Source organism: Lutzomyia longipalpis, chromosome 1 (genome assembly GCF_024334085.1).
Source record: "Lutzomyia longipalpis isolate SR_M1_2022 chromosome 1, ASM2433408v1".
Lineage (NCBI taxonomy): Eukaryota > Metazoa > Arthropoda > Insecta > Diptera > Psychodidae > Lutzomyia > Lutzomyia longipalpis.
The window spans coordinates 42122081-42144402 of NC_074707.1; the positions used below are offsets into that span (position 1 = coordinate 42122081).

The following is a 22322-nucleotide window of genomic DNA, read 5'->3' on the forward strand; positions in this document are numbered from 1 at the left end:
TACTTTCTTTAAGCAGGAAATTAACACTTTAAGCACATATTTAGATATTCCTTCAAGCTAATTAAATTGTAAAGTTACAATTTTTGAGCGGAAGGATAAAGAAATAGCTTCAAGAATTATATATAAACCACACAGATTGTTTTTGGCTCTTATTGAAAAAGCTCAAGTTTCCTCGCTTTCGCATATTGGTGTGAGCATTTTTGAGCGATTACAAAATCCTGTCATGCTGTATGAATAATTGTTTTCATATATACATTCTTTTCTCCACAAGCGAAAATCGTGCACATCACGTGCAACTTTCAACATTGTAACAATGGCATTTTGTGCACTTCACAATACCTGGTGTACCACCCCCCGATAAACGACGCAGCGCGTAGCAGGAAGATGGAAAAAATGCATGCAATGTTGCATGGAATATCTCGTTAAAATGCCGCTTATATGCAATAACGTTATATGTGGAAATTTCCATAGCCAACAATTAAGGAAAAGCGGGGGGTGCACGTAAAAAATAGGTCTCTAAATCACTTAATTTACGGTCAACACCCCCAACTTGTTGATAAATTACTCGACTTCACCTTTTTGTGTGCCCTCTTGGTTTATTTTGCGGGATTGTCGTGCGGAAGTTGATGGCAAGAACACGTGGGTGCGAAGAATCGTGCCTTTGGGAGATATCTTCAAGAATGAAACAATCACGTATTTCTCCACATTTCCGACATTAGCAAGTGCTTTTGGGTTCTTCTTCTTCTTTTTTTAGTATTTATCTCATGTAGGAAATGTTATAGCATACAATTATCATTTGGTTCCCTCACAAATTCTCCTCAGCATTTCCGCCGTGTTGGAGTTTATCACAAAGGAAAGAAATGTGTATAAAAAAAAGGAAGAAAATGTAATTGATTTTAAATAATGCCTCATTCCGTGAGCATTTTTGTAGTCACGTTCGTAATCTCTTAAGCACTCGGGGGTAACACACCCACACATGCATTTCCACCCGTGAAAGAACAGCTCCATGAGTGAATGATAAGAATGGATGAGGAGACGTACTCGAGGAGAAGCAGCCGCATTAAATATCCATTCAATGAAATTGCAATATTGTTGGTTAATATTTTTCCCATTCAGAAGCTCATCTTTCTCCTTCATTGAATTTTTCATCTGAAGAAATTTTTCATTTTCCCCATTTGAATAAAATATTAATGACATTTTCTTCATGCACAAGAAAATGCCCAATCTTGTGTGTGTGGAGTGAAGAAAATTACACGGCTTGGCAACTTTCTCATATTTCTTGAGAGAAAATTTATTGCAATTCCTAATAAGAGTTTTGAATTTTCCATCCGCTGCCCCTCCCTCAATGCCATTAGAGTACATAGAAAGAATTTTTGAGCCTTTTTCCCTTCCAGCAGGAAACTGACTGAAAATGGCATGGTGGAGAGCCGAAAGCTTCCCGTACCAATTGAGGAGTGGAAATGAAGTTTTCTTGTGAAAAGTATGACATACATTTAATGAGAAAATTCGCAAATTTTACTCAATTTTGAGTTGGTTCACCCGCCCACATTGTTCCTTTTCCTTGTGGGCCTATGCGGATGTTGGGGCCGAATAAATTCATGGTTTTGTTCGCAAAAAGAAGCTCTGATGGAGTGGGCAAAAGTTTTAATCAAGTTCCAACGGATTTTTTCCTCTCTCTTGGCTGGGAAAACTCTTCGCCTTTTTCAGCTTCTATATGCTGTGAAATTGTTGCCATTCTTTATGGGCTTTTTCTGTTCCCATAAATACCCCGAAGGGCGCCCACCAAGGGCTATTTATTCAATTTGCTCCCTGTATATGCATTTATTCGCCCTATGCAGACATTTTACTGCGGAACAATCGTTTTGTTCACAATTTCCAATGCGGAAAATTGAATGAAAGAGGGGGTATTAATTCCAATGGTCTATAGTCACGGAGTTGGGTTTATTTAAAGGTGTTGAATTAGTTGATAAATGTTTCAGAGTTTTTAGAATTGTTTTAAATTAATTTTCGGGAAGAGTTGGAATTTTATTAAATTTAAATAAAATCATTCTTTTGGTCTTATGATTCAAGAAATTCTGCAGAAGAAAAATAGTTAAGAAAATGTAAAGAAAATATCTCAATGTATTTCCCCGAAAAGATACTGCAAATTGAATTTAATTATGAATTTCGATTCCATCAAACACTCTCTTCTACTCGAAGTTACCAACTATGTATCACTCTTAGAGGCTTTCAGTGTGCTCTCTCAGGCAAATAACTCTGGCATGTTGTCCATTGTTGGTATTAATCCTCTCGCCCTCACTCTGTGGTGAATAAAAGTGATCAGGGTTGGGTTCAATTGCGGGGGTGAATGGAGTGGAAGAAGGAAAAATAATAGGTGGGTGGATATAATGGACACCTTTTCCCCCATTTATTGATTTATCTACTTGTTAGCTACTTCTACGTGCGGGGACCATCATCGTCACCTAGCTGAGGGGTGGGGTGGAATTGGCCAATACCATGGGGCCCCATGGGAAAGCCATATGCGGTGTGATCTTGGCGTACAACCGCACGTAGTTTGTGATTGTCCAACCGACCCCTGTAATCAAATACAACGAACAAACCATTGAGGGAAACATCCCCAAAGTGCCAATGTTGGAGCTCTTAAGCAAAGTTAAGGAACAAGAATCAAATCACTCGATATATAGCTTCAGGGGTAAGAAATTTCTTGGGTTGAAGGATTTTCTAATAAACATTTCCTTTTACAATTTATCCCCATTTGCTTGTGCCTCAAAATAAACATTAATTTCCCCCTCCTTAACATTGAGTTGAAATTTTAACCCTAGAGGTTATTTTGAATTGCAACTTGCAGGATGTCAAAATAGCTTACCCCTTCTGTGGTATTTTGTTATTTGATCATACAGAGAAGATAATCAGTAGCCCCTTTATCCGGGGAGAGGCTAGAGAATAAGCAAAAGACTCAAATAGGTATTCACTTCGATAGTATTATTAATGTCTCTTGCCTTGTGTATTTAATAGTGGTCTTGGCATGACCATAGTAGAGGGTATGTCTCTGCAAACATATATAACGCACCTTTACCCCAACCACATACATACCTTTCCCTAACATTTAGCTTAAGTAAATTAAACAACCGCAATAAAAGAATTTAAATTTATCCCCAAAATACTAAATGAGACTGATTTAATTATGAACAGACATTGTGAAGGGGCAAAAACTTCTTACCTACGTAGCAAAACTAAGAAACCTAAATGACAGAATTGTCAAAGAGATTCCAAAAGTACCACATACATATATATAGGTGGAAAAGGATGAATTTATGTAAATTTATTCCACAGCACAATCACACAATTTCCTCTCGTCTAGCTCCTCTAGCATGGTCTGCTTTTTGAAAAGGTGTAAGGGGTGTATTAACATAATATCTGGAGTGTTAAGGGGTTTGGACGCGGTGCTGTATGTTAAAGAAGTGGATGTGTGCTGAAGAGGAACATTCATAAATTTATTGCTACATTCAGGATATTTCTCTATTCTCACCAAAACACAATTTGAACATGAGGAGGTGCTTGAAAACCACAAGCCAACACACACAGGGCTGTAATTGGTATGTTTAATCTAAATTACGTCTATGTGTACCTCATCTTTGCGTAATTTTCATTTCTTTGTAATTATAATTTGTTCATGGCATGCAAATATGAAAAGCTTTTGCTACACAGCACTAGAATATTATGTCAAGGATTTAATTTTGTTGGAATTTTTTTTAAATATAAAATTTAATTTTTGTTACAAAATCGTTGAAATCATGAGATGGGGACAATGAGAAGGTAGCATGATAAAGAAATTAATTTATATACATCAAACTTTAATCGTTAATTAAAATATCCAATGAAGAACACTCAATGGAGCTTTCAGCACGTATAAAATTTCTCTAATCTCCGCTTTTAAGTGTTGCTAATTTTAAGGGACTCCTCTGCAGCCACCTCTGGTAATTTTGCTTCAAGTAGCAAACGCGTAAAGTTTCTCTCTCTGTGATTACCACCCTGTACCGTTTTATGCTGAAGTCTTAAGCTACCAGTGAAACCACAAATTGAAACCACACGCAATCCCTTCCTGTTCCATTTGCCCGCGTGAGAGAGCTCTTCATGCAAAAAAGCCAAAGAGGGTGCTTGTGACTTGAGGCTTTTCCTTGTTATTTAGTTTTTTTTCGTTGCTGCTTGAAACCTTATACCACAGATGAGAGGTGAAGTGAATGAGTTAGAGAGTTATTTGCTAGAACATGCTGAATTTTATCCTTCTGCACTGTTACCCTTTTTTCTGTCTCACCACAATACCTTGAATTAACATAAATACACCTGTGCTCCTTTGCAATTGAGGTTTTCGGACGAATTGCTTCATTTTCGTAATTCTACGATTTAGAGCTGTCGCAGATATGGAGCAATATTGGGGTCTTGGATTAGGGGGTGTTTTTTTTACTGCGTACAGGCAGAGAGCTTTTGCCCTCATATTAAACCTCTGCCCCCATTTACTTTCCGTCTCTGGAGGAGAGTGTAAATAAGACATGTCTCTCATCTTCAAATTTTTATTGCTTTGGAAGATTTATGTTGAGATGTTCATTATTGTGAAAACACACGCTGTGCTGCCGCACGTCTAAATTGCCCAAGAAATAATATTTATTTGATAAAATGAAAATACAATATTGAATGATAAACTCATGACCCAGCTAGCCTCTTGTGGCTGTGGCTCCTGTGGCTGCTACGGGGATCCACAGTAGCGCCACCAGACAGTCCCAATTCGTGGCTCTTTCAGTTTTTGCCGTGACCGAAATTGGCGGCCACAGGGGACCCACGAATGGTTGCAAATTGTGACCATGCAGAATTCAATGAATCTTGAAAATCGTATTTCACGTATTTAACACCAATTTAATGTAACAGAAACTTTATAATTTCAAATAGAGATTACTTAAAAATCGATATCAATCGGAAAAGTATAGAATTTTAAGAGAATTAAACATTTTTGTAAAAACGGCCACGAGAGGGTCCCAGAGCAGCCACAGCGGGGACGAGACGTTTACAATTTATGTGGAATATTAGCAGTTTTTTAGCTTTTTCTTGAAAATAAAATATCTGGGCATCTTTAGTATGTTGATAACAACTGATAAATATCATTTTATCTAAAATATAAAGAAAAAAATTTTTTTTTAATCAGCCACAAATGTATAGTCACAGGGGGTCCCCTTTTTTTTGGTTCGTGGCCGCCCTGTGGCTCCTACTTTGGGAAATTTCCCAAAATAATTTTTTGAGCCACCACCGCGGCGCTAGTTATGTTGAGATATTTCTGTGTGAAAGAGAAGCACGTAAACGTCATATTCCTATACTCTTCATACACATTAGCGTAGATTACTTGGTGACAGACCCAAAACGCATTAGGGAGACAAGGATAGAAAAGTGAAACAAATATATATCCGCAAGCGGTGCGCGAACCACGTGGACGGCCACTACGCGGTCACCACACGGCCACAGCGATCCTAAGAAGTGCATGACGTCACAGCGATGCTTCTCACTCACAAGAGTAATGATTCTCCGGGAGATCATTGCCAAATGAGTTTAAAATAAAAATATTAGAAAAAAAATATTTTTATATTTTTGAATAAAAATATGCTTTTACATTAATTTAAATAATTAAAAATTATCCGAAGATACTTTATTAAATTTTTCGCGTTTTTAATTCCATTTTATCAATGCTCTCACTAATTACTAATTATATTTTTTGTGATCGTTCAAACCAAAAATCATAGTTATTCATTTTTTAATCAGAAAATAAATTATCTTTAAAATAAAAACCACTCAATCGATATTTAAGTACGTTCAAGAGAGAAAAAAATATATTTTACCGCACCTACTAAATAACAGGTTAAACGTAATTTTCAATCTTAATCTTAGGTATGAATATAGGTAAAAATTTTAACACAAATATTACTGTAAGTATTTTCCTTTAGTTGAGACAATTGCAGGTAATAAATTGGTTTTATGGTATTGTACTGCCGAAAGGCTTAGTAGGGAAAACTAAAAGATTATGCTCCAGGTAGCAATTCGAGCAGCACTTGGGCATCAATGCATATGTTAATATTGGAAATACCCAAATGTTTTGCAAAAAAACTCTTAAACTTTCCAGACGCACAGTAAAATATATGAATTCATTTTGTTTGCAGAAAATTCATATTATTTAAAGTCTCGAAAACAGCGTATTTTCAGTTTTTAGTCTTTGCAATAGCTATCTATTTTACGTAAACCTACGAGAATAATGTTTGCAATGGTTCCCTATTTAGCCCATATGAAGCACGTGGAAAAATATCATTACAAATAATCTTATTTTCTTTATAATCCTGGACATTTATTGGCATAAAACAATGTCAGGACCCTTCTAAAAGGGTTTAGTTTAGGTTTTGATCAATATTTTGCAATTTTATTATTTTACCCTGAAAATCGTCAATTTTAAATCATTTAATTAATAAAATTGCATTAAGGACCCGCATTTTGAGATTATTCATTAAATTTCAAGACGTAAAGTGGATATCGCATTTATTTCTGAATGGTTGATACCCCGAAAATCTGATTACAAAGTTATGATAATTCTTTGACATATTATTGTATATTTCATGAGGGAATATACCATCGCCATGCCCTCTATGTATGTTGTAGAAATATATTTTGAAAGAATATTTTTGGGATATTTTTGTGGGAAATTTTTTTGGATGCTTGCGCCGTAGCCACGAGCCATCCACAGAGGGGACGTCACAGTGACCGGTCACGATTTATTCCCCATTTGTATGTCACCTGACCGTGTGGTGGCTGTCTGGTGGCGCCACAGGGGCCACCCATGACCGCCACGGACCGCGTGGTGGCTGCTGAAGGTGTGCTGGGGAGGCTTCAGAGATTTCTCTAGCGCTTCTTCGTATAAAAAAAAATATGTTGTGGAATTTAAGGGGGAAAAATTGCCATCTTTTGCTACATGTCTCATGGAGATGTTGCTTTTCAAATCCGGATGGTACAAAAATATGAAAAAAAATAAGATTTTTTTTTACCCATGTCAGAGCCTCTTCATCCGATATGTGGAAATCTCTTAAGGCTTCCCTGGTGGAATGTGTCTCATGGATTTTATTGCCTTAAATTCTTCACACCCTTACTTTTTACACCATCAGATTTCTATATGTTTTCGTGTGGGAATTTAATAGAGCTTTTCCACACTTCAAAATGCTTTTCCACATCGCCGTCCAGACTTAAACTTATTTATTCAAGATGTTTAAATGAAAATTTTTTTAGGGAAAAACTTTAATGTACCACCCATGTTTTCTAATGGGCCTATTGAACCTCTTGAAAGCTTGAAAGCTCTTAAAAGGTCGGATTTCCATCTGGAGTCTCACACACACTTGTGAGATTGGGGACAAAAAGACAAGAAAATCTTGGAAACTCTCCATGGTTGGAAAGAAAAATATTTATTCCTATCTAAAAGTTTACAATATTGTCTGGTGTTTGTGATAAATTTGCGTCTGCATGACATCTTCTCACTCTCCGCATTATGGACCAAAGTGAGATTATGGGGAGGAAAATACAGATGAGAAGAAAACACAAAGATGTGGGAATTAATTTAAAGTGTTTCGGAGGTATACATAAAAATATTTTCCATGGAAAGCTCTACTTTTGAAGTATGAAAAGCGAAGAAAGTTAAAATTTATCTAAAACATTTTTTTCTGAACATAAACAAATAGAAATATGTAATAAATTCCTCGTATGTTGCTCAAGCTCCTCCAGCAATGGGCACGAGAATTTATTTTCCGCGTCGGTATAAATCTCTCTTGTGGTGTCAAGGAATTTCACCATTTCTTTCATAATTCAAGCTTGCAAATGATTTTTCATTTCTCTCAGGAGGTAAAAGTGGTGCTACATCCATACATAATTTATTTTTTTCGTGAAAGCACAAGAAAAAAAAGCTTACACGGGCTTTCGAAGTAAAAAAAAAAATGTACCACATTCAGAGAATTCTTTTCGTAAAATGTAAATATTTTAATAAAACAAAACCTCTTGACTTAAGTGATTCGCTGAAAATAAAATCGCTGAAGAAAGTTTATTACACCAGCTTTAATTCACCCATGAGGTTTGTTTTATTCCTCAACAGCTGAAAGATAGTCCGTATGGAGGGATGTTACGCAAAAAGGGAACCATACCGGCAGTTTTAGTCCCACCCCTAAAAGTATCTCCCAAAGGATAGGAAAAGTAATTCAAGGTGTGCGATATCGTATAAATTACGATGCTCAATTTACTTCTCTCTCAGTGCGTAGTTAAAATGATGAAAACTTTTCCCTTTTAGTTTGGAAGTTTATGTGCTATTTTCCACCTCTTTGTGTCTCTTACCTCACACCACCCATGTGCGGGTGTGAGGAAATGGAGCCCGAGGGAGTGACGGATTTAGTGAATATTTCGTCCTCTCGGTTGATGCACCATTTTACGAAAGAATGAAGGAGAAGTTTACCAGGAAGCTTAAGCACACAACTTCCAGCGTCAATCAATGATGTACCTCCTTCATTTACTTTCTCACACAAAGCAACACTTTCTTCCCACCCTCGCACACATTCCTCATCCACCAAAATCCACTAAGTATGTTTTATCTCCAACGTACACAATTTCTTCCACCCATTCCCGAGGCTGTAATTTAGAAGACGAGAGAAAAGCTTCCTTTTCTGCAGTGAGAGGTGCTTCATTAAATCAAATGAGGTACAAAGTTTGAGCTTTGTCAGCAATCTCATGTGCTTGCGTTGGCAAACACAAAATGCCGGCAAAGGCGGTAATTCCGCCACTACAAAGTGAATGAAATACATCGCGGCGTCGCCTCAATGGCAAAACTCCTTGCAATTTTCTTGCGTTGGCATGAGAGCCTGTTGATTTTGTTTGCGAGTGTTTAACTTTTAAAATTAATTTCCCAATATTTCATTGCTTTCTCATTGTTAGATGGAGAGGAATTTTCTTCTTTATATAACAAGATGGAAATTGTCATTCCTTTAATACTTAATGTGTTGCCGGCGTGGAGGTAATGTAGAGAAAGCCATTAAGCTCATGAAGAATTTCTTGATAAAGTATGTACAGACGTGTGTTCTGATTCACCTCGTGTGTGCCACAAGGGGATTGTCAATGAGGATAGGGAGTGTCTTGATATTTTAATTTGATTTTAATTTATTAAACATCTCTGCATTATTTAGTCTTTAAAGAAATATTTTAGGGAAATTAAAGAGGAAATATTCAATGTTTAACTTTGTCAGAATAACATGTAGTTGTAGGGATGTATTCAAACTTTATTTCCTTCTGAAACATCACGCACAAAGTTCCCTCAATAACCATCCTCTATTCCCTCATATCATAACTTATGTTTTCCCATATAGTACGGATGCTTCTCTGCCTTAATGCACGCCAACATTACCAAGAAACGTATGTTCATTTCAACATAAAAAAGCAAGAAGATATACCAAGGAATGTGCATTCAGCTAAAAAGAAAATTTATCATAGTTTCATTTTGAAATTTGAGTTTTTTTTCTTACACAAAATAACGATGTTTATAACTAAAAAGGTATAAATTTGAATAAACTGTTATGAGAAGAAAAATATATATTTTGCGATGGTGGAATGCAATAAATTACCACAAGGAATCCCTTGATGTGTTATGAAGGAGGACGAAGGAAATTCAATGACGGCAACAGCGAGCCTCCAAGAATCTAATGAATTTTTCCATATAGAAGCGTACAAATGGCAGAGAACATGCAAAAATGATGGAAGAGGTGCCTTTTTCCCCGTGAAATTCAACAGAAAATTTCTCAACATATATCCACTATGTTGGTATCTTCTTGGAATTCATTCACGCAACTTCTTTGCTTTGTAATTTATTGAATGTGTGTTGGCACAGAGAATTTATTCCTTTATTGCGTTTACCTCGCGTTTTAATATTTTATGTATAGTTGTTGAGCATAATGGTGAGAATAACTTATGGTGAAAAATAGTAAGGAGGAGATGTAGGTGTTCTTTATAAATAGAAATCTCATATAGAATATCGAACTGCCAATTACTTTGTTTTTCATACAAAGACAATATTTGAATAAAAAAAATTTTTTTTATTCAAGGAGTCGTTATCTTAAAATAAAATCCTTTCTGTTTAAATTTTAAGGTAAAGTGTGGGTGTAAGATGAATAGAACAACCAGACGCCCCCATAACACCTGTTTTAATTAAAGTTAAACAAGAAATAAGAACGAGATATCTTCATTAATATTAATTTGACAAAGTTTTCATCAAATGGAATTACTGCAATTACCAGGCGTCTCCATCGTAGCCCTTGGTCAATATTTAGCAAAATTAAATACGTTTGATGAAACAAAGGGGCTTCTTATTAATTTCTTGCTTACTTACAATTTAAATTACCATGTAATAAAGTAAAATAAAGTTGACGCATAAAAAAATAAATACAGTCATGAATGTGCAGTCGGACCAACCCGGTTCTAGCAAATCCGTCCTACCACGAAATCTGAGCTTACAGGAATATTTTTGAGGAAAATTTTTGGACAGGCATCTTCAGATAGCCTCCAAGCTTCATGAAATGGCAAAGAAAATGCAACCCAGAGGAAAATGAGTCAGGAAAATGGAAAAGAAAACTGGGCTTCTTGCTTCGTGGTAGGACGGTCCGTCTTTCACGTTGTTTTTTTCCACTGAACTGACTAACCTGATTAATTTCTCTTACACAAATACACTTCACCATATCACAATAACACTTAGACTATGTTTTGAGACCGAATTAACTAATTAAAACAGATTTTTTCTTCTTTTTTATGATGATGAAGAAAATTTATGAAAAAGTACGAGAAGAGAATGAAGTTGCGGCGAGTTGAGGTGAAGTGGTGAAATTTTTGTCAGCTGTTTTTTTAGGGGAGACTGGTCCAATTCTGGCAATTCCATAATTTTGTTTTGTGTAGGGGAGATTGTCGCAATATGGACATTTTTTTCAAGAATTTGAAAAAAAAAAGATTTTTTTGTCATCATTTTTTTTTAACATTTCGTTTGTCCACTTAATAAGTCTTATCCCGCGAGAAGGAAAGAGTGGAAATTGCCAGATTATAAGGGACATTAAAAATCGTTATTTTTTATCCTATGGCTTTGAACAGACGGAGGCGGATTTTGGTTGACGTCTTCACGAGAAGCGTATTTTTTGACACTTAGCGGAGTATTTTTTGCGCTAACATAACCTCAAACATTGTTTTTTTTTGTGCAAATAAGTGAGAATTATGGGAAAAATGAATTGCTCTTATTTCTTTTTCCTGGTGAAAATTTGCATAATTCGGTTTTTTGTCACAAAATGTGCATTGAGGTTATGTTAAGTGGAAGATTTTCTCAGGCCGCAAAATTATACTCACTCACGTTTAATGTGAGGAAAATTCCCTCTCCCCCCAAACATAACCTCAAAGTAAATTTTCATGTGCAAAAACTGTGCGATTTATGGGATGAAATGCTATGAAAACCCCCCAGAGGGATGCCCTTCACCCTGTTAATTATTTTCCTAGCCAAAATTCTCACACTTCCAATTTTATTTTTCACAAAAAATGGGTCCTTCCCGTAACTGCAAAGGGTTTGCTGAAAATTGTTCATCATTGAAATCTTGGTATCAGGAAGTTTCTAAAGAATCTTAGGAGCTTCTTGATGCATTTTTTTTTGACAAGACAGGCACATCTTTTGACATTTTTGGCTTCTCTCGCTTCATCATAACCTAAAAAAATTTCAGCTAAATTAGGTATATTTTTTAGCGTATAACACCAAATAGGTTGTAAAATATACCTGCTAACATAACCTTACTTAAATTGTTGTAAAAATAACTCGGAATTGAAGGAATTATCGGTTGGAAAAAAATTAATTTATTTTGAGGTTATGTTTTGCTTGACTGAAAATTTCCTTTTCGTAAATCTACAGCCGAATTACGCAGCCATATTTTACGCGAGAAAAAAGGTTTCTCCGAACATAACCTCAATTTTTTGCCCCTATGGATATGAGGTTCGCGGCCGTAAAATACTAAAATTGAAAAAAAACTCAATTTTTCTTATGTCAAAAAAATGTGAATTATGCAAATTTTCGACTAGAATATTATTTAATAGTATAATTGGTAACCCGCCGGGCACCATTCATTGCAGTTTATCCGGTAATTTTGACTTTTTTTGCACACTAAATTTTTAAAAAATGAGGTTATGTTTATCTGTTTGGCTATTATTTAGCTGTTGGAAAAAGTTTTTCCACTATATTTTACAATGAGGAATGTTTAAAAAGTCCCTGAATAAAGTTCGAGTTTAATTTTTTTTTGAAGAGATTTCTTCATTTGAAGATGTTTTTCTTATGTGGAATACCAACTATTTCACATACGCCTTTATATGAAATACCAAATAAATATTCATTGAAATAGTTCGTTTTTTTTTTCAATAAATTCGTCGAAAATTGCTTCTTTCGTAACTATTTTAAAAGAAACATTTAATAGATAAGTTTAAAAAGGCCTAATTAGTGAATTAAAGGGAAAAATAATGTTTTTTTTGTTGAAGATGTGTTGGAAGTTTCTAGAATCAGTGGTGAATTTTAATTACGGAGGTGAAAACTTCACCTTCCCCTTCGTCCTATTGCGGAGACAAGGTACCAATTGTCCCACTGCGAAGGCAAATTTCCCCGCTTTTAGGCCGTCCTACCACCGAGCGGTCCTATTGAAAGCGGTCCGACTACGAGAGCACGACTGTATTAAATTTATCTCTGAGAAAACCGAAGAAAAATGCAACGCAAAAGCTGTTACACCGTGAAATTACATTTAAGGAAAACTCAAAAGCTAGCAAACTTTATAGTTCAGTGAATCGAAAGTCTTTTAAAAGCATTTTTTCTTTACTCTCCCAACTATAAGATAATTTAACGATATATTCTTTTTTTTCATTTATAAAACCTCTCTATGGAATTATGAGAAATTTTTTCTGTTTGCCAGTTGGATTTCTCAGAAATGTCTCTTTTAAACATTATTATGTAGGTATATAATTTTCCCACAAACACATTCTTGCTTAAAGTCTCGTGGGACTTTTTTGCGCTTATTTAACATTCCTGAAGTTGTTCTTGGTCGGATTTGCGAAAGAGAAAAAAGTGGGACGTCGAAGACAAATCCTGTCAATTTGCATGAAGTGCGTCCTAAAAGAGTGATTATTGAAGTGTTGTCAAAAAATATTTTCGAGTTTATTACCCTCCCTACAAGGGCGGCCGAACGGGAGGGAAATTTACATGCTGGTGCTGATGGATGAAAATACAAAAGCAATTACTCGTGTAGTCTCTTGGAAGAACCCTCGCAGCAATTGGGTTGGGATATAAACAACATAATAGCTGAACGAGCATCGAAAAAGCTTGCGCATAAAATTATAATTGATCTGTGCATGGGGCGGGAGTGAGAGCCGTTGATGGCTTGAGAAGGTGTCAAAGTGAGGAGAATGGTTTGATGTGTATCGAAATCAATACAAAATTTGACATAGATTCTAATTAAAAGTACACACACACATACATAGCGTGACATTGGTTCCCCTCCTTTTATGCGATCCCTTTTACGATGGCCCTTAACCTTCTGAATTCACCCGCATGGTTCTATCATACCATTTCATATATTTACGGACTTTTAATTGCTTTGGAGGAACACTGTGTTATGGCAATAATTGCGCCATCGGCACCTTTTCTTAATAACTCCCCACACAAAAAGGAAGTTGGGTAGCACGGAAGCACACGGCAAAACCGGCAGAAGGGCTGTATTCACCCACGTATACGTTTCATGGGGTTTACTTTTCGAAATACGGCAAAACAATTGCTTTTTAGATGAAACACCACCACGAGTATGATTGGCATCCCAACCCCACCCACTGAGAGTGACTTAGCGCCACCTCCTCGCGCAAGAAACACACTCTTTCGTCACCTACCCAGACACATTAATGCCGATTTAATTACGCGTAAGGAATGGAATCGCATTTTACTTTCGTCTGGGCGTAGGTAATTAAAAGGAAATACGATGGGAATTAAATTGGAATTGTGTGCTTATGGGGCTTTGGAATGAGATTGCAATTCGAGGACTTCTCGCATTTGGGACAGCATAAAGCGGTCAAGAACGAGATTTTGGATCACATTTTATTCGTTTTGTTGTCAGGAATTGTATTGGATTTTCCGTTGATGTTTCTTTTTTATTGCAATCGTGGCTCAAACACAAAACAACATTGAAAGCTTTCGCGCTGAGATTTCTTAAAAGAAAACTAATTATAACAAGGTGTCTGGTTAGATAGAAAATAGGATAAATTGTTATTATCTATTCTAGGAATGTATATACATATGTATGTATGCAAGTAATTTCTAATTTTCAACAAAAGCTCTCAATTAGAGCTTTCAATTCAATTCGTAAACACTAAATTGAAAGGATAGATACCTATGAATTTTCCACATAATCGAAAGTTCAAAATTCCAGGAGGAATTCCATTAATATCACATACTTAAGTGCTTAAGTTTGGCTGAAAATTGAAATCTATATCCCTTGTGGCGTTCACAGCTGTATATGAATGTATGTAACACTGTTAAAGGGGAGAAGAAGTCAAGCAGGTTAAGTGAAACAAATGGTTTTGAGCTAATGAAGATTCCATGTTAGCTTTCGATTTATAATATAAATCCACTGTGGTTCAGAATTCTAATCAAAAGACCTTTCATTGCTTTCATCCTTGCCTTCGTAACTTTTCCATCTCATGATGGTGTGTGTATAAACATTAAATGGAAACCTCATTAGTTGTATTTTTTTACACTAATCAAGCAGTTTGTATTATAGGTAATTTAACACCACCATCGTTTGATGAAAGCTCACAGACTGATGGGGGTAGTACATAAATTGATTTCGAATGAAATGGCGAAAATATAGTTTGAACCCGAGAGAAGTGGGGGGCGGTAGGCAACATTTATCGTAGTTTATGTTCTACACGTGGTTGTCCATATAGAAGCGATACAGTGAGGGTAGATCTCTCTTTCATATGCCCTGAAAAAAAAATTACCTCACCACGCCTGACTGCGGAAGTGAGGGAGTCTCATGGAGTTGAACGAGAGGTGGGTGATGGGAAATGAAAGGTTCTAAATATAATGTAATTAATGTTGCTCGATGCTTGTGAATGAATTTTATGGGAAAATCATCAGCTTTTCCTACAGACACTTTTTCCACCTCTACCGACTCATTCAACTAATTCTGTATGGGGCCCGGCTCATTGATCAATTTCCGCAATTTCGCCAAGGAATTCATTTTCTCCTTCTCTCCCTTCTTCATTACTTTCACCTTTCTTGTGAACATTCCCTCACATATTGGTCGCTTTGGTGCGGTCAAATGTTCAGAGATGGAAAAATAAGATGAGATTCTTTGTGGTAGATTGAGAATCCTTGGCAATAAAAAAATAAAACAGGAGAGTATATATTCGGGAGGGGATAATAAGTTCCTTCTGGGAAATTGTTGTTTACAATATTGTTTTATGAGAAAAATCTATTGTTTGAATTGTGAAAAAAACAGGAAAGCTTTTTAATTTTGCAAACACAGCTTTTAATCTCTGGTAACATATTTATCAATTTCAGGAAATCAGGAAACCTAATAATTTGATTCAGGACCCAAAGATTTTTTTTAAAATTCTAGTACAATTATTAACTAGTTGTTTACCCTCTACAACATTGACAAAAATAAAAGAGATGTTTAAAAATTCTGCGGTTTGAAAACATCAATGTCTATTGGAAATTGAAGATGACTTCCGTCTTAAAGGAATAATTGAATCTCATTATGTTCCCTCTCTGATATTGCGTTGAACTTTTGTTGGAACTTTTTAATGAATTTCAGGTATGCTTTTCCATACCAATATTCCCTGGTAAAAGATATCAAAAATTCCATTGTGGATTCCCATTTATTGCAAAAACATAATATTCTCAATGAAATGTAATACTTTCGTCTCGTGGAAAATATTAAAATTGCTCCCATTATATCGGTGCTTTTAAATGATAGATGTATAAGGAGACAAAAGAAAACATTTCCAATAGAAATAAATGTCTCTGTGAAAGTTTTCAGTATACTGTGAGGTGTGTTGACAGATGAAAAAAAAACTCAATTGAAAAAGCTCGATGAAACGTGGTGAAAAGAGATTGGAAAATGAGTGGTGGATTGTAGGTGAGAAGAAAAAACCTTCTCGGAAATTGTGCTTTTTTTCAATTTGAGTCATTTTTATCGATTAATTTCCTCCTCCACCAACTACTTCACCTTAAATTTTTGTTAAATACTGGAGAAAAAATTAAAAATTAAATTGAGAGAGTTTTTTTCTTGAGTATTTTTTGCAAGAATAAAACTTTCAGTGAGTAAAAGTTTCGCTATACGGTGTGCATAAAGAGAAGTACTCTGTAGTTGGGGATTGATTTGATTTGAGAAATTCATTCCGAAGTGTATGTTTTGGTAATTGAATTTTAAAAAGAGGGAAAATAAACGAGGGTTCAACCAGAAGGGGATTTTATTTTACGGGAAAAACATCGATATTTGTCGGAAAAAGGACATGAGGAAAAAGCTCCAGGGGCTGTAAAAGGTGTGAAAAGTACATTTGGCAAAAAACGGGCAATATTGTAGATTTTTCAAGGGGGATAAATTAATTTCGGTATTTTATATTCTACACCACACTGGGTTAAAATTTTTTTTTGGTATATTTGTCTCATTTTTTAACTCTAAAATATATAGGTAATGCCTATATACATATATGAGCCTCTGGCAAATTGTTATATACATACATTATGTATTTGTTTTGCCGTCAGTTTTTGTTTGCATTTTAATTGAATAGATATTAGAGAAATGAACACATTTTCAGTGAATTTTCACTATATGGCATGTCAGTGAAAATAATCCAAACGTGTCTGGGGATCATTCTTCAATGCAAGTCAAACCAAATAATAAACTGAAAATTCCAATGTGTGTAACTTTTGACGGTTTTGACTGATTGACTCATTTTCCGGTATTTTTTTTTGTTTGATTGCACATATATATTATTTACCCCCGGCTGAAAAGACTTCAAACAGTAGTGAATTGCACTTTGATTCCCTCTGATTTTTTATAGGTCAAATAGAAAGGTAAGAAATAAACAAGTAAACAAATCCAATTTCACCTTGTATGTAGATTTAATCGATTTCAAGAAAAACAAGCAATTTAAAAGAATACTCAACTACAATCCAAAGAGAATTTGTACCATGTGAATTGAGGAAGAGAAATCATTCAAATTTTCGTATCAAAATTTAATTTGAAAATAATAAAAACGAGCGAATTGCAGCACTTAATCATAGAATTGGTTTCCACAAAAATTTAACGACGCACATGATTTACAAATTGCGCCATTGAGAGCGAAAAATCTCGACTTTTTTGTTGTTTATGAGTGATGTAAATTGTGGTCTGTTAAACCAATCATCAATCTAATCATGTCGCCCGTAAATTCCGACAATTGCAGAATGGCTATACGGCAGCAAACAAATCATGAATTTTAATTAGAGCTTCACATGCATCAAGTTGCTAAATGCTCGTAGATTTTTATCTCCACTCAACCAATCTATCTGGGCTCTTTTTTCCACCTTCTATCTATATCGCTTCCAACAGAAATACATCATTTCATTTTGATCCATCAAATGTCCATTTTATGGTGTGTGCTATATATCGGCCCATCAAGTGAGTTGAAGCCACAAATGGGAAATTTGTAAACCGCCAGAAACAGCAAAATATCGTACATGGAATATGGAGTAAAATTTCGTTTTCCCAGTTAGATATATGATAAAGCTGAGGGTGAGAATGCAGTGTTGTATATATATTGTTTAGGGGTTGATGTTTGAGCAGCGTGTATGTGAGTGACATAAATTTAAATAACAACACACTACTCCCTGACTAAAGCTCCCGCGCTCTGTGTACGGTCATTCGGAAAGTGCATTCCCCATGACACACAAAAACACCCCAACTCTGCGGGGATGTGGCAATGTGGGGTGTTATAAAAAATTCAATTGTAGCACCCTGTATACTTTAAAACACATAATTATCTCACTGTGGTGCTTTACTTGCAATTCGCCGGTACCCCGTGCTGAACTCGTGGGAAATTTCTCAAAATGTATCGTGTGCTAATGAAGACAGCGCACACATGGGGTCGGGGGTTGCATCCATCTACTACATTTTTGGTTAGAGAAGAATGGTTTATTAAACCCCCTCCCCCCCCCACTAAAAACCCTTTCATGCCACCATATAATACATTCCATCCCGCTAATGAGATTCAACACGGAGGAAGAAAAGCTTTCATAATTAATTGCATCCTGCGTCAAAATACACTTCCATGCCGTTCAATGGCATTGGCAGCAGTTTTTGGGGGAACATCCATCACACATTCACCCCCCTCCCCTCCACCCATACATGTGACATATAGGTATGGCAATTTTCTTGATGCTCCCCTCGATTGAATCGAAATTAAGCTCACATTGTTTGAAATCGAACGTGGACTTTAATTAAATCTACCCGCAATTTCCTGCCAACTCTTCGTCCCCCTTCCACCCTATTCCCCACCCCCCATCAAGCTGTAATCACCCCAGTCTATTGGATTGATTTTAGGGAATAATTGACTACGACGATTTAGGGGTGCTTTCTACGTTTATCCTGTTTACCAAAGGGTGGAGCTGTCTACTTGTGTATCTTAAATTTTCATCTCTCACACTACCTATGTATGACGAACTATATACAGTGAGGTGTTTATACCTGTTTTGGGTATTGGACAAATTACTTAAGAGGTAATTATATTGATTATTGATTAGCTGATTGAGGTTTCCACACGTTCGGAGGTTTATTTAGTGTCAAAAATGTTGTTTTTCTTTTGAACTGAATAAATAGCAACAGCCTATAATTTTCAACATAAAGGAAGAAAATTTAAAATAATTTTTCCGTGCACCTTTATTGGAATTTAAAGGATTTAAATGAGGGATTTAAAGAGCAACGAAAGCACAATTTTAAACACGTTCAATTTCATTTCAAATCTTATAAATCATTCAAAGATTTAACCAGAGAGGAGAAACAATAAACGTTGCATTTAAATTCACAATGCGCTGAGGTAAAGTAAACTATTTCACCGTAGAACTAACAAACAGAAAAGCACTTTCTTATCGTAATAGATAACAGATTATAAATGAGCTCACTCAACTGGAAGCTGGTGTTTGCTCACCACGTTACATACATAATCCTCATGAAAGGCAAATGAATTCCGATTCTCACTTTTCTTGTTGAAACAATTTAATCTTCAAACAGAAATCCCTTTCTCTTTCACATTTGATGAAAAAAATGGTTAAGTTAAGAATTATTATTTAATATTTCTGTGGAGATTATTCACTTTTTTTCAATCTGAATATTTCTCAAAATTTTCAATGTTGCTTAGCTAATTTTGGCAATTTATTCTGATAATATATGTATGGCAGGTAGGAAAGAACATAATGTAAGCATAATGTTCAGAATATTGATGAATTTATCCATGATGTTTTAGTGTGTGGGGAAACATTTTTAGCTCGTGGCATTCAATTAGTCCTCTTGAATTACTAAACGCTTAATTTTATCTCATCCCATTTCGGGAAATTCAATAGTCAATAAGCCCACCCTGTATCCCTGATGAAGATATATCGAGCTGCAGTCAGTGGTGGTGAGAATAAAAGCAAATGGTTAAAAAGTTAAGTTAGAAACTTTTAACCAACACCCAGCTTCACACACATACTGCATGGTGGAGTACGTCAGAGTGCGGGAAAAGTGATTAGGGTGAGATACTCCTGAGGGCAGCATAACATTAAATTTTCCATGATGAAAGTTCAGAAAGCTGAGATTCTGGACTAATTTGCAACTCGCACTAATTTAATAATTCGACACTTTTAGGGCAAAAGTGGGTAAAAACGGACTGTGACGGGCATAGTACGGCTCATCAAAGTAAATTTATTTATGGGATTTCCGATTAACTACACATAGAATATGTAGTTATATAGTAAATGTGGAATTTTAATTGTTTCATACGACAACGTGGTGAGGTTTTAATTGGATTAATAAAAGTTGGTACTAAAAAAAAACCCATCGCGCTCTGCATGTTGCAAACAATTAAATATTACATGGAATTTAACTTAAAAAATCCAGTTTATTAAAAATTCTCACTCATAAATGGTGGTCTTTTTGACACAGCATAATCTCATTGAAAAATCATTTTTGAAGATATGGAATTTCAATCAATTATACAGCACAAAATGGATTTTTAATTCTGGCATTCGGGGATTTTTTTATTTCAAGGGGAGGAGGGATAACATCAAAAAGTAAAATGTAATCTTGTGGGAATTTGAAATGGGTGGTGGGTTTTTGGTGGAAAAATACTTGAATAAAATTGCCGTAATAACTTGTTGATTTTCTCCCCATTTGCCAAAGCACACACACACACCACACACCATAAGAAAAAGCTCCACATTCCAGAGCTTCTTTTCGGTAAAGTGTACCCTTTCTTCGGGATGTTTTTCTTTCGGTTTTATTTCTCCATCTGTTTTTTTATTCTTGGAGCACTTTAACCCTTCGTGTAGGATGCGTAAGGAATTCCTTTTGGTCTGTCTTGGGGGAATACACAGCGTATGTGGGGGGAGGGTAAAAGACAAATAAATGGCATATATATCGTACCGTGCTATCCAAATATCCCGTTGTAAGAAGCTTAATGTCTACGTCGATATCCATGGTGATAAAGTAATCCTGTTTAGTGCGTCCTGAGAGCTGATTTATACATTACAATCAGATTCGCACACTTGCCATACAATTTGCAGACACTCCAATGATGATCCACAGAGAATTTTTGTACCATTTCTTCCCGGGATTATTTCATTAAACATATCCCTCACTCACATCACATTATATATATGTATGTATACGAAGGAATCTTTCCACTCTGATTCTTTCAATTACAAAAAATTCTCTTTCCTAATATTAACTTTAAAAAAAAAGGAAACTTTTATTAATCACTTCACCTGTGCATTTGCTTTTAATGCCCTAAAAGAATTTTTTTTGCTCTTGTTGGTTCAAAAACTTTTTCACTTTGTTAGTTGGGTATATTAGTAGGATTTTTCATGAACACATAGCACCAATTAATTCTTTGTTCCCTTTTTACCGATGAGCGAGGGTGAGAAAAAAAGAACCTCGCTTTGGTTCTATTCACCCGCGTGAATTACCATAAATTTCTCATTTACTTCACAGAGTAAATTAACTCTCCACATTTGCTGCTCACCACCACCTCTTGCATTTCCGTGCAAAATGTTGCTATTATGCTTGCAATTGAGGTTACGTGAAAATTATAATAAATTGCAAGTAATTTCTTTTGTCACAACCAACAACAATTATTGAGGGTTTCTCTTCAAAGAATTGCCTTCACTCCTTCAACTCCTTGAGCTTTTATACAACTGAACTTGAACGTTCAAAAGTTCATCACACACTAACGGTTGGGAAATGTTCATACCACACCGACTGGTGAGCTTTCGCATGGACACCCATACATATAGCTCTCAATTCATCCCCCAAGCTGGTAAACGTCGTAAACGTTCAGCATGGGGAAATTTTTAACCCTCCAAATAATATTCCCCACCTGACACTGATAGAAACGGAATGACAAAGTAAAAGCTCAATGTTTGATTTTTTTGACTAAACATGTAGGTATCTTACTAACTTTAGATACATACATATGTACATATATCGGAAATCTGATTAAACGTTCATTAGGTTAATGCAATCAGAATGTTGCACGTAGAATAACAGACCATTTGAAATTATTTGCAAAGCAGTCCTAAAGTCCAAACAACCATCCTCATTAATTTTGTCCAATTACGCGAAAATACCTGACATAAAGGAGCATTCGTGCCTATTTTAGCACTCTGAAAACATACCCAAAATGTGGGAGATTTGTGGAAATTCAGTGTTTCTATTGGATTGTTTCTGCTAGTTTGAACAACTGGACGGTCCTATGAATCTAACTATTTAGAGGAGGAAATTAAGTGGAAAATTATCACAAAAAATTTAAATTTTGAATTCTTTTAATAATCTGAAAACGTAAAGAAAGTCAATCATAACGCGTCCAGTTATTAGAGTTGGTATACCACAACGCGGATGGGTCAGTCTATGCGTTGTAATTTAATTTGTGAGCAGAATTAGTAGGCAAAGTTGATTTTTTTTTATGAAATTCATCAA

General features: G+C 35.6%; 1 protein-coding gene across 1 annotated transcript in view; it reads right to left on the reverse strand.

Annotated features, from left to right (window-relative positions):
- LOC129787443 (dopamine receptor 1) overlaps positions 1 to 21575 on the reverse strand; it is a 39172-nt gene extending 17597 nt beyond the window's left edge. Inside the window, exon 1 of the mRNA XM_055823021.1 lies at positions 20772 to 21575. Within this exon, the coding sequence (XP_055678996.1) occupies positions 20772 to 20825 (54 nt within the window). The 5' untranslated portion in view covers positions 20826 to 21575. The remainder of the gene's footprint in view (positions 1 to 20771) is intronic.
- Positions 21576 to 22322: the final 747 nt, after the last annotated feature.